Consider the following 13440-nt stretch of genomic DNA (forward strand, 5'->3'; position numbering starts at 1 on the left):
ACCGGTAATTCCATAAGAGAAGTACTAGAAACACAAAAATATGAATATTTCTACAAGTTTGGTATATTGGCCGTGGAGATAATAGCAAGTTGCAGACATAGTGTCTATGACATTATATTGAGTCCCACCAAGAAATGCTTCTCCTTCTCCAGCCAGGTCAGTCACGAGATCTTTCATTCTCTTCAGAATTTGGTTTCAACATAAGAAGGCAAAAAGTACATTATAAGTTAAAGAGTAAAAAGTGGGAAAGTTATTATTATAAGTTAAAGAGTAAAAAGTGGGAAAAGAGACTTACTGGAAAGTGGTAGGAAATATTGGCAGTGGGATGCAAAGATAGGTAGACAGTCTAGCAAATCTGGGTATTATCTCCCAATTCCAACCAATCAGAAACTTTGATATATAGCCTGCTTCAAATTGGGAAATATTTGAGTCATCACAATGTGCTGCTGCTGAAGGTCCTATTTTAAGAGTTAAAGCAGTAGAATAAAATATTCTGGATACATCGGAATGTCTTCATGACACACACACACACGAATAAGGAGACTACTTTCTTAATTAACAAGATTAATATAATTAAATATAATCTACTTAAAATTTTGCATTACATGATGCAGGAGTAATAATCTCAGCATAAAAAGAATTTCTATAAATCAATAGGATACTGTTAAGAAGTAGGCAAAGGATAGGAACGGTCAACTCTCACAAGGAATAATACAAATAACTGGTGAACATAGAAAAACTCTTTAGCCTTACCAGTGATCAAAGAACTATTAGCTAAAGCAAATAAATCTTCAGACGTAGGTAGGAGCAGTGAGCTTTTATCAGACTCACCCTGACATGGATAAATTACGGCCCAGAGACACTTATGTGCTTATATTCTTTTTTTTTTTCTTTTTGAGACAGAGTTTTGCTCTTGTTGCCTAGGCTGGAATGCAATGGCCTGGTCTTGGCTCACTGCAACTTTGCCTCCCAGGTTCAAGCGATTCTCCTGTCTCAGCCTCCCAAGTAGCTGGGATTACTGGTGCCCGCCACCACGCCCAGCTAATTTTTATATTTTTAGTAGCGATGGGGTTTCACCATGTTGGTCAGGCTGGTCTCAAACTCCTGACCTCAGGCAATCTGCCCGCCTCGTCCTCCCAAAGTGCTGGGATTACAGGTGTGAGCCACCGTGCCTGGCCATGTCCCTTTATTCTATTCCATGCTCACTAAGAAACCTACTTACTGATTTTGCTTCCCGAAAGAGGGCTGCCCTGAATTGTGGTTCCAGATTTCTCATGGCAGCAATGGAATAGTCACTATTGTAAAATAATAAACATTTGGGTTTAAATATCAGCTTCTGGTTAATTTGGTTTCTGTGAGTCAGATCTTTCACCACTGGGTATAATAACAAAGCCAAGTGTCTTGGCAAACAAGCCTGAGACCAGGCTCTGGTCAGCAGTTGCTACACTAAGTATAGGAGGCACCACAGTATGAAACTTGCATTCAGTGTCCAGCCAGCTGCCCTGTCATCCTCAAATTGCAACAAAGATTTTAGAGATTTTAAGAGAGAAATCACTGACAAGAATAACAGGAGATGAGTGATGAAGTTCTATTATCCAAATAAAACTGCTTTGAGGAAACAGTGACTAGGAGAGAGGGACAGGGGAGAGGAGCAAGAGAGAAAGAATGAGAGAGAGAGAGAGAGAGAGAGAGAGACTGTGTGTTACACCACCACCCTGACAGCCAACAGTGACACTCATTCTCACAATAGAATTAAGCCCCTGGAAGCAATTGCTGGGCCCTCTTGAAACTCTACAGAGAAATCAGAAAAACATGATGGAGGGAAAGAAGCTGCTAACATGTATTAAAACAACAAAGATGGGCCGGGCGCAGTGGCTCACACCTGTAATCCCATCACTTTGGGAGGCCGAGGCGGGTGGATCACCTGAGGTCAGAAGTTCCAGACCAACCTGGCCAACATGGTGAAACCCCGTCTCTACTAAAAATACAAAAAATTAGCCAGGCATGGTGGCGGACATCTGTCATCCCAGCTACTCAGGAGGCTGAGGCAGGAGAATCACTTGAACCTGGGAGGCAGAGGTTGCAGTGAGCCAAGATCGCACCACTGCACTCCAGCCTGAGCGACAGAGCAAGACTCCGTCTCAAAAACAAACAAAAAAAACACAACAAAAATGATAGGATAAAGAACAAGAGGGATAAGTCATATGCTAAGGATATGAGAGGCACCCTTCTTGACAAGTACACAGAGTGGAACACAGATGTTAGCTGTGGAAGGGTCCCGAAGTGAGGAGAACAAAGGACTAAGACTTGCCAGATGTTGGAAGGTCATGGCTTCTTAAAATACCTTCCAGCTGCTTGATACGGTTATTCTTCAGGTCTAGTAGTCGAGTCAACCTCTCCAGCTTTTCTTTGTGATCTCTATTATCATTGTCAGCTTTTGTCATCATTGCCTCCAGTTCCTCCTGAAACAAAATAATGTCTGAACTTTTCTATCTCAATGGCCTAAAACCAAAGAGCGTAAAAAATGTGGCACTGGCTAGGTCAAGAACACTGCTATCCTTAGCTGGGCAGGTTCACCCACTAGAAGAAGGTTTGGTTTCCTTGCAGACCCCTCCAAGACTAGTTGTGCTGTCAGTGAGGTAGCATGGTTCCTAGGACTGGCAAAATTTGAACCCAGAAACCTTACGCTTGCCATTGGCACAGGCTGCCCCATCACTGGCTCCTAGTGCCAAGGTGCCGTGGGCACGTGTGAGTCCTCAAGTTCTTCAAAGGACAGCCATTGTGTGTTTACTCAGGATAGCACATCACCTGGCATCAGCCCTGGAAACTTAGGTCTTGCTTCATTCCCAGTCCTGTGAGTGGTTCCCAAATTCCTATTATCCATCCCCTTCCTGTACCATCTTTCCTTGCACCTGATAACACACGTTGATTTTGCGCTGCAGAATAAGCATGTCCCTGGTCTTTTCTAGTTCCAATGTGGTCTCTGCGTGTGATACTTGCAACTCATTTAGCACCTGGGACAGTTTCTTTTCTTCTTGGTTTTTGGGTTCACTTGGCTGTAGAGGGAAACGCATTGGTAAAAGGGAGTATAAATATGACAGGCAAAGTAATAATGATTCTCCATAAAACAGTTGTTGGTAGTAGTAAAATGCCAGCAGCAGCAACTACTCCAAAATGTCAACGAGGACCTGTATGACTTCACAAATGCTCTTTCCCCTAGTTCTCATGTTCAGCAGCAGCAGTGAAGGGAGATTATACAGCCACTAGTGGCTGTTTGCTTTTCCACAGGTATTTTCAAGTCCTCATCTGAAAAAGATTCTAAATTTTATAAGCTGCAAAGAGTGGAAGAAACGGGTGGAGCTCAAGAAGTTCTCTACGCTCAGCCTTCTCATAGTTTTCCAAAAAGTGTCCTCAAGCCAGGCACAGTGGCTCATGCCTGTAATCCCAGCACTTTGGGAGGCTGAGTCGGGCGGATCACCTGAGGTCAGGAGTTCGAGACCAGCCTGGCCAAAATAGCGAAACCCTGTCTCTACTAAAAATACAAAAAATTAGGTGGCTGTGGTGGCAGGCACATGTAAGCCCAGCTACCCGGGAGGCTGAGGCAGGAGAATTGCTTAAACCCGGGAGGAAAAGACTGCAGTGCAGTGAGCCGAGATCGCGCCATTGCACTCCAGCCTGGGAAACAAGAGCAAAACTCCGTCTCAAAAAAAAAACAAAAAACAAAAAAAACAGTGTCCTCAGTCAGGACAAAATATTATTTAGTTAGTTTTCTAATCTCGTCATCTTCCCTAGAGATATTTGCCAGAGATCTTTCTGCAGAGTAGACTAGTTTGTTTAAAGAGGCTCTTACCTCGATCTGAGTGTTCTCTTGCAATACAGCTGGGTGAGCGGCTGGTTCAGATTGCCTGTCAAGAGGTTGGGAAATTGTGGCTGCCTTTTGGAGGAGTTCTACTTCCTGTTTATGCTTCTGAAGTATGTTGGCAACTTCAAGCTTCAGATCCTCATTTTGGGCTGGGGAAAAAATAATCAAAAAATTTGAAACTCTGGGCCGGGCGCGGTGGCTCAAGCCTGTAATCCCAGCACTTTGGGAGGCTGAGGCGGGCGGATCACGAGGTCAGGAGATCAAGACCATCCTGGCTAACACGGTGAAACCCCGTCTCTACTAAAAAAAAAAATACAAAAAATTAGCCGGGCGTGTTGGCGGGCGCCTGTAGTCCCAGCTACTCGGGAGGCTGAGGCAGGAGAATGGCGTGAACCCAGGAGGTGGAGGTTGCGGTGAGCCGAGATCGCGCCACTGCACTCCAGCCTGGGGGACAGAGAAAGACTCCGTCTCAAAAAAAAAAAAAAAAAAAAAAAAAAAAAAAAAAAAAAAAAAAAAAAATTTGAAACTCTGTAGTTATTCATCACCACGGTCAGAGTTGGATCAAGTGTGAATTTAATCTTCCCACTAAGGTTTAATTAATGTTATAAATTTGAGAAGCAATTCTCTATTATTTCTACAGAGGAGGCCTCTAGCTTATTGACTCAGTAAACTGAGGTGATACTACTTGCACTCCGAAAACAAAACAAAAGACACCTGCAGAACAGTAGAGTGGAAAGTGCAACAATAATAACAACACGAAACAGAAAGGGAATCACTTGACTGACTAGGGCAATCCAAACTTTTTGACAGCAGCATCGAAACCAGTATCTCACCAACTCCACCCCAACTCCATTTTGACTTCTAGGTTATTAGCTCTCTGCGGCACCCATCTTCACACCCACCCTGGCCTGGATGGAGGATGGGCATTTCTGTGTTCCAATGTGTGTGTATGTGTTTCTTTTTCTCTTTAGACAGTCTTACTCCACCACTCAGGATGGAGTGCAGTGGCGCGATCTTGGCTCCCTGCAACCTCTGCCTCCAGGGTTCAACAATTCTTGTGCCTCAGCCTCCCGAGTAGCTGGTATTACAGGCGCACGACACTACGACTGGCTAATTTTCGTGTTTTTAGTAAAGATGGGGTTTCACCATGTTGGCCAGGCTGGTCTCAAACTCCTGGCCTCATGTGATCTGCTGGCCTCGGCCTCCCAATGTGCTGGGATTACAGGCGTGAGCCACCGCGCCCGGCCCGGTTTCCTATTTGAATACACTAAAATTTGATGAGATATAAATTTGATAAGACTAAAGATTAAGGTCCAGGCTAGGAAAAAGTAGTAAGACAAAGGTCTTTTTGACAGTATTTAAAAATGCTCCAAATACTTATCTCCTGAGATCCAAGGGTTAAGACGGGGGTGAAATGGTAGTGGTAACCAAGAATAGTAATTTGCTGCCCAATTTCAAGAATTGGGTGGCAAGAAAAAAAAAAAAGTATCCCAGTTACCTCTAAAATGACGAGAATGATAAAAGACAGAGAAATTCACTTTCAATACTTTCAGCCAGGTGTAGTGGCTTTCACCTGTAATCCCAGCACTTTGGGAGGCTGAGGCGGGTGGATCACTTGAGATCAGTTTGAGATCAGCCTGGCCAACATAGTGAACCCTCGTCTCTAATAAAATATACAAAAAATTAGCTGGGTGTGGTGGTGGGCACCTGTAATCCCAGCAACTCGGGAGGCTGAGGCAGGAGAGTCTCTTGAACCTGGGAGGCGGAGGTTGCAGTGAGCCCAGATCGCATCACTGTACTCCAGCCTGGGTGACACAGTGAGACTCTCTCAGAAAAAAACAAAACAAAACAAAACTTTCAATAAACTGAATGTTTAAAAAACATAATAAATTAAAAACTGGCAGGCTGGGCACAGTGGTGCACGCCTGTAATCCCAGCACTTTGGGAAGCTAAGGCTGGTGGATCATCTGAGGTCAGGAGTTCACAACCAGCCTAACTAACATGGTAAAACCCCATCTCTACTAAATACAAAAAAAAAAAAAAAAAAAAAAATAGCCAGGTGTGGTGGTGCATGCCTGTAATCTGATCTACTTGGGAGGCTGAGATAGGAGAATTGCTTGTACCTGGGAGGTGAAGGTTGCAGTGAGCTGAAATCGCGCCATTGCACTCGAGCCTGAGCAACAAGAGCGAAACTCCACCTCAAAAACAAACAAAGAAACTAGCATCTTCTCAAATGGAAAGATTATATATGAAAAAGTATACATGAGAGGTAGGTAACTGTCATGCTTTCCTGATTGAAGATCTGATCTATTGCTAGTGTTCTCATTCTAGTTACCTACAACCTACAAAAGAACAGGATCAAGTGAGGGGATTCAAGAAATGATGGCTCAAGTTATCTTTTCCCAAACCAGAGGTAGAGGATGCCACATTTGAGAGAGCTCTTCAAGGTCCAACCTACCTTTCTCCCTGGACAGCTCAAGTAAAACTTTTCTCTTCTCCTCCAGCTCAGCATCCAGCTGATCCTGCAGCTGAGAGACTTGCTGCTGTAGCTGTTCCGCTATGGGCTCGTTGCTCCAGTGGGGCTGACTACTGCTGTCCAGCATGCTGACAACGGAAAGCAAGCTCTCAGATGGATACCCCAAGCTGTGTGATATGATGTCTTTATTATCCAGTTTCAGCATCTCCTGGACCCAGTTCCTCATTCATTCCCCTACATGTTTTTTCTGCCTTTGCTTTATTCATAACTGTCATTTACCAACTGCCTTGGAACTTTTGAGTCCTACTGAGTTATTGCTCAGTACCATTTCTGTTTAGGTCTCAGATAATCTGACTGAGCAAACACTCCAAGTCATATCCATTTCCCAAGGAACTTCTCCATCATGATGGCTTTCTTTAGTCAGGGAACTATGTACCAAGACCTTCTCAGGCCTGCCAGATTAGAAATGAGGAACAAAATCTTCCTTTTCTCATACCCCATGCCTCCATCTACCTTCACCAACGGTTAGTTTAGAGAATATTTGTCTTTTTTTTTTTTTTTTTTTTGAGATGGAGTCTTGCTCTGTCGCCCAGGCTGGAGTGCAATGGCACGATCTCGGCTCACTGCAAGCTCTGCCTCCCGGGTTCACGCCATTCTCCTACCTCAGCCTCCCAAGCAGCTGGGATTACAGGCATGAGCCACCGTGCCCGGCCGAGAATATTTGTCTTTGACCTAGATTATAAATTACTATGCTGAAGGGCAGGAATTAAACTTTTCAACAACCGTATCCTCCACCCTATTGTATCAAGCTGTCAGAGCAGACCCATTTTGAGTATAAAATACACATGGCTGTTTCCTTTTTTTTTTTTTTTTTTTGAGACGTTATCTCGAACTATCACCCAGGTTGGAGTGCAGGGGTGCAATCTTGGCTCACTGCAACCTCCGCCTCCCAGGTTCAAGCAATTCTCCTGCCTCCTGAGTAGCTGGGATTAAAGGCACCCACCACCAGGCCCAGCTAATTTTTGTATTTTTAATAGAGACGGGGTTTCACAATGTTGGCTGTGCTGGTCTTGAACTCCTGACCTCAGGTGATCCACCTGCCTCAGCCTCCCAAAGTGTTGGGATTATAGGTGTAAGCCACCATGCCCAGCCACATGGCTAGTTCTTGATCATTCATACAAATGAAATGACACTAATAATCAAACAATTATTTCTTTTTATGTCTTATTTCTTATTTATCATTTTAGTAAATGTGGTTTAAAAATAATTTACCGGGCTGGGCACAGTGGCTCACGCCTGCAATCCCAGCACTTTGGGAGGCCGAGGAGGGTGGATCATGAGGTCAGGAGTTCGAGACCAGCCTGGCCAACATAGTGAAACCCCGTTTCTACTAAAAATACAAAAAGTTAGCCGGGTGTGGTGGCAGGTGCCTGTAACCCTAGCTACTCGGGAGGCTGAGGCAGAAGAATTGCTTAAACACCAGGAAGCAGGGATTGCAGTGAGCCGAGAATGTGCCACTGCACTCCAGCCTGGGCAACAGAGCAAGGCTTCGTCTCAAAAAAAAAAAAAAAAAATCACAAAAATTAGCTAGGCATGGTGGCACACCCCTGTGGTCCCACCTACTTGGGAGGCTGAGGAAGGAGAATCGCTTGAACCTAGGAGGCAGAGGTTGCAGTCAGCCGAGATCACACCACTGCACTCCACCCTGGGCAACAGAGTGAGACTGCCTCAAAAAATAATAATAATAATAATAATAATAATAATAATAATAATAAAAATAACCTACTCAGGCAAGTATTAACATTTCTTGGCATTTCCTGACCATATACCATGTAAAGACTCAAGAAAATAGTATTTTGAGTGATGAAGGGGAGAGGCAAATAGCAATGTCTATCACGGAGTAATGCCTACCAAAGTGGATACTCCCCACACTGCTTTATTTCACTGAGCTGAAGAACATCAGTTGTTCCTAGATGCTCCCATAAGACCTCCTCAATCTACCCCCTGCTGCCTTTACTAGATCAAAAGGTACTTTAAAGTTTTTGTTTTTGTTTTTGTTTTGAGACTGAGCCTCGCTCTGTCACCCAGGCTAGAATGCAGTGGCGCGATCTCGGCTCACTGCAAGCTCCGCCTCCCAGGTTCACGCCATTCTCCTGCCTCAGCCTCCCGAGTAGCTGGGACTACAGGCGCCCGCCACAATGCCCTACTAATTTTTTGTATTTTTAGCAGAGACGGGGTTTCACCATGTTAGCCAGGATGGTGTCCATCTGCTGACCTCGTGATCTGCCCGCCTTGGCCTTCCAAAGTGCTGGGATTACAGGCATGAACCATCGTGTCCGGCCCGGTACTTTTAAGTTTTAAAAACTTTTTTCTTTTACTTACAGGTTGCTTTTTTGTTTGAGAGTCTCATTTTCTCACTGCACTGCACTGCGCACGGCTCGATGCAGCCTTGACCTCCTGGGCTCAAGCAATCCTCCTGCCTCAGCCTTCTGAGTATCTGGGAATACAGATGCACCCCACCATGCCCATCTACTTTTTTTTTTTTTTTTTTGAGACAGAGTCTTGCTCTGTTGGTCAGGCTAGAGTACAGTGGTGCAATCTCGGCTCACTGCAACCTCCACTTCCTGGGTCCAAGCAATTCGCCCTGCCTCAGCCTCCCAAGTATCTGGGATTACAGGCCCCTGCCACCACGCCCAGCTAATTTTTTGTATTTTTAGTAGAGACAGTGTTTTGCCTTGTTGCTCAGGCTGGTCTCAAACTCCTGTGCTCAGGAGGCAATCTGCCCGCCTTGGCCTCTCAAAGTGCTAGAAGTACAGGCCTGAGCCACTGCACCCAGCCGCCTGGCTAATTTTTTTTTTTTTTTTTTTTTTTGAGACAGAGTTTTGCTCTTGTTGCCCAGGCTGGAGTGTAATGGCCTGATTTCGGCTCACCGCAACCTCTGCCTCCTGGGTTCAAGTGATTCTCCGCACCCGGCCGGCTAATTTTTAAAATAATTTGTGGAGACGGGGTTTCATCATGTTGCACAGGCTGGTCGTGAACTCCTGAGCTCCAGCGATACTCCTGCCTCAGCCTCCCAAAGTGCTGGGATTATAGGAATGAGCCACCATGCCAGGCCACTTCCAGTTCTTTTTAATTATAAAATTAATGAATGAATACATGCTCATTGTGGAAAATTAGAATAATATATCAGCATACAGAATAGGCCACGGGCGGTGGCTCACGCCTGTAATCCCAACACTTTGGGAGGCCAAGGCAGGCAGATCACTTGAGCCCAGGAGTTTGAGACCAGCCTGGGCAATCTGGCGAAACCCTGTCTCTGCACAATATAGAAACTATTAGCTGGGTGTGGCGGCATGTGCCTGTGGTCCCAGCTACTCAGGAGGCTGAGGTGGGAAAATCACTTGAGCCTGGGAGTTCAAGACCAACCTGGACAACGTGGCAAAACGCCATCTCTACAAAAGATACAAAAATTAGCCAGGCATGGTGTTGTGCACCTGTGGTCCCAGCTCCTTGGGAGGCTGAGTTGGGAAGATTGCTTGAGCCTGAGAGGTGGAGGTTGCAGTGAGCTGAGATGACACCACTGCACTCCAGCCTGGGTAACAGAGTGAAACCCCATCTCAAGGAAAAAAAAAAAAAAGAATAAAAGTGAAGGTGCCCCTTTGCCTTATTCTAATCCTCTTATTAAAGGTTTGTAGAACCATACAGATACATAACATAAACCATGTCAGAGTTAACATATTCATTTTCAGCTTGCTTTTTCTTTCTACAATATATCTTTTTTTTTTTTTTTTTGAGATGAAGTCTTGCTCTGTCGCCCAGGCTGAAGTCCAGTGGTGCAATCTCAGCTCACTGCAACCTCTGCCTCCCGGGTTCAAGCGATTCTCCTGCTTCAGCCGTCTGAGTAGCTGGGATTACAGGTGCGCGCTACTATGCCTGGCTAATTTTTGTATTTTTAGTAGAGACAGGGTTTCATCATGCTGGTCAGGCTGGTCTCTAACTCCTGACCTTGTGATCCGGCCACCTCGGCCTCCCAAAGTGCTGGGATTCCAGGCATGAGCCACCGCGCCTGGCCATCTATCTCATTTTTAACAGCTGCATAGCACTTCGCTGTGAGGATGCAACGTGCTTTATGTAATCAATCTCTTACCAGTGGTTTCCTTTTTATTTGTTTATTTGTTTTTGGTTTTTTGCTATTACTGTCAGGGCAGTAATTAACATTCTTTTTTTTTTTTTTCTTTTTGTGGAGAACAGGGTCTCACCATATTGCCCAGACAGGTCTCGAAGTTCTAGGCTCAAGTTATCCTCCTACCTCTGCCTCCCTAAGTGTTAGGATTACAGGTGTGAGCTGCTGCACCCAGCAACATTCTTATTATATATACGTATTTGCACATACACAAGAGAATTTTTTCATTTTGATTCCCCCCACCCCCCAAAAAATTGGGGGGCCAGACATGGTGGCTCATGCCTGTAATTTTAGGAGGCTGATGCAGGCAGATGACTTGAGCCCAGGAGTTTGAGACCAGCCTGGGCAACCTGACAAAACCCTGTCTCTACAAAAAATAGAAAAAAATTAGCCAGGTGTGGCAGTGCACACCTGTAGTCCCAGCTACTGAGGAGGCTGAGGTGGGAGGATTGCTTGAGCCTGGGAGACTAGGGCTGCAGTAAGCTTAGAATGCCACTGTATTCCAGCCTGGGCGACAGAGAGAAACTATGTATCAAAAAAAGAAAAAAGGAATTGCTGGTTAAAAAAAAAAAAAAAAGGAAGAAGAGGCAGGAGAATCATTTGAATCCAGGAGGCAGAAGTTGCAGTGAGCCAAGATCGCACTACTGTACTCCAGCCTGGGTGGCAGAGTGAGACTTCATCTCAAAAAAAAAAAAGAAAAAAGATATGCACATTTAACATTTTAATAGTGTCAAATTCCCTTCCAAAAGACTGCCGATTTATATTCTCACTAACAATACTGAGTACCAATTTCCCGATATATTTATTAATTCTAGGAATTAGGAATGAACTTTTTTTTTTTTTGAGATGGAGTCTCGCTCTGTCGCCCAGGCTGGAGTGCAGTGGCGCAATCTCGGCTCACTGCAAGCTCCGCCTCCCGAGTTCACGCCATTCTCCTGCCTCAGCCTCTCCGGGTAGCTGGGACTACAGGCGCCCGCCACCACGCCCGGCTAATTTTTTTTGTATTTTTAGTAGAGACGGGGTTTCACCGTGGTCTCGATCGCCTGACCTCGTGATCCGCCCACCTCGGCCTCCCAAAGTGCTGGGATTACAAGCGTGAGCCACCACGCCTGGCCAGGAATGAACTTTCTATAATGTCTTTCATAGTAACAATGCTCTGGGACCCAAATGTGGTACTCACCTTTCTAAGAGTTTGTCATAATTGTCATTCAGCAATTTTCGTTCTTTTTCCAAATCTTCAACTCTCTCCTGAAACTAAGAGTGATAGTAGCCCTTGAGATAAAATGTTAAAATCTATTCCCCTGCACAGGATTTCCCTTGTCCATGGCAGGGAGCGGGGTGGGTGAGAGGCTTTCTATTGCCATCTCCAGTGTCTGAGAAGCCATCTGACTAGAAAGACTGGAACCAATTGAAAGTCGGCTAGAAACTTTTATTGGAATTAATGAGGATTTTCCAAAATAAGTCTTCACTGTTTCTGGGTTTCTACTGTTAGGGAAGCAGCAAAACATTATGAAAGAGCAAGGACTTTGGAAAACAGACGTAAGTATAAATCCAAGCTTTCCCTCTAATGGTGTAATCTTAGGCAAATGATTTAACTACTTGGAGCTTCGTTTTTGTCATTTGAAAAAATGCAATACTCATATTGTTGCTAAGATACACATTCTAACATCCCTGAAGTTGAAATGTAGATGGTATCTTTCAACTATTATTATTTACCTCCCTCAGAGTCATCTGCAAGATAAACACATCTTCCAGTTGGCTCTTCAAGCTCACAGCCTTCTTGCTTTCTTCCTTCAGCTCTGCCCTGAGCTCATTCACTTGCTTGAGGAGGGCCTCATGGGCTGCACTCAGGATTCCCTGATTCTGGGGCAAAAGGAAAGTACCTCTGGGAATGGTCATATCACTCAGCACGAGTGGTCTCCAGACACCAGCAACCCTAGCATTCTCTAATAGATGTCACTAAGAATGACTTTGATTAATAGCTTATTACCTTTGTACTGTTAATTGACCTTGTTTTTCACCCTAGCATTTCTCTGGAAGTATAATTTCCCTGGTAGGTAGGGTTTCCATTCTGGGCAATTGTAGTTCATCATTTGAGCCTTAATTTTCTTTTCTTGTATTTATTTATTTATTTATTTATTGAGACAGTCTCGCTCTGTTGCCCAAGCTGGAGTGCAATGGTGCTTGGCTCACTGCAACCTCCGTCTACCGGGTTCAAGCAATTCTCCTGCCTCAGCCTCCTGAGTAGCTGGGATTACAGGCATAAGCCACCACACCCGGCTAATTTTTGTATTTTTAATAGAGACGGGGTTTCTCCATGTTAGCCAGGCTGGTCTCGAACTCCTGACCTCAGGTCATCCCCCTGCCTCTGCCTCCCAAAGTGCTGGGATTACAGGCGTGAGCCACCGCGCCTGGCCCTTGAGCCTTAATTTTCTCAAGGTTCAAATTAATCCCTAGCTCTAAATTAGTTGCCACCTTCCAAAGCTGTCTTCACTTTCTAAGCTATTTGACTGCTTTTTTATGATGATTTATTCCTCCATTTGTACCTAGACAAGTGACATGTTAACTCCAGAAGTTCTGTGTGTGTTTCTGCCAGACGCCTCTGGTGAGGCACAGCTGGGTGATCTCGTTTGGAACTCTGTCTTAGTGGTGATTCTTAAGCACAGACATTCACCCAGCTTCACATGCAGCCCACTCACAGTGGTAAATAGGGCCAAATATTTAAGACCATCTGAGAATACCTGCAACAACTTTGTTATATCTCATCACCTCACACATGCTAGAAGAATACTCTTAGAAAGTTTTAAGCAAATGCTATAATTTGCTTCAGCAATAGGCTTAAAAATACTATGCCAAATATTTCTCAACTCCAATCTCGTATTTCAATTTTTATGAAAAAAAAAAAAAAAAAGAAAAGAA

At 44.6% G+C, this 13440-nt stretch overlaps 1 protein-coding gene across 1 annotated transcript in view; it reads right to left on the reverse strand.

Annotated features, from left to right (window-relative positions):
- The window catches only part of RPGRIP1 (RPGR interacting protein 1), a 66202-nt gene that overhangs the window by 28497 nt on the left and 24265 nt on the right, over window positions 1-13440 (reverse strand). Inside the window, 6 exon segments of the mRNA XM_003260765.3 lie at window positions 2312-2462; window positions 2913-3056; window positions 3851-4011; window positions 6321-6466; window positions 11702-11775; window positions 12238-12384. Coding sequence (XP_003260813.2) covers window positions 2312-2462; window positions 2913-3056; window positions 3851-4011; window positions 6321-6466; window positions 11702-11775; window positions 12238-12384 — 823 coding nt within the window.

Source organism: Nomascus leucogenys, chromosome 22a, assembly GCF_006542625.1.
Source record: "Nomascus leucogenys isolate Asia chromosome 22a, Asia_NLE_v1, whole genome shotgun sequence".
Lineage (NCBI taxonomy): Eukaryota > Metazoa > Chordata > Mammalia > Primates > Hylobatidae > Nomascus > Nomascus leucogenys.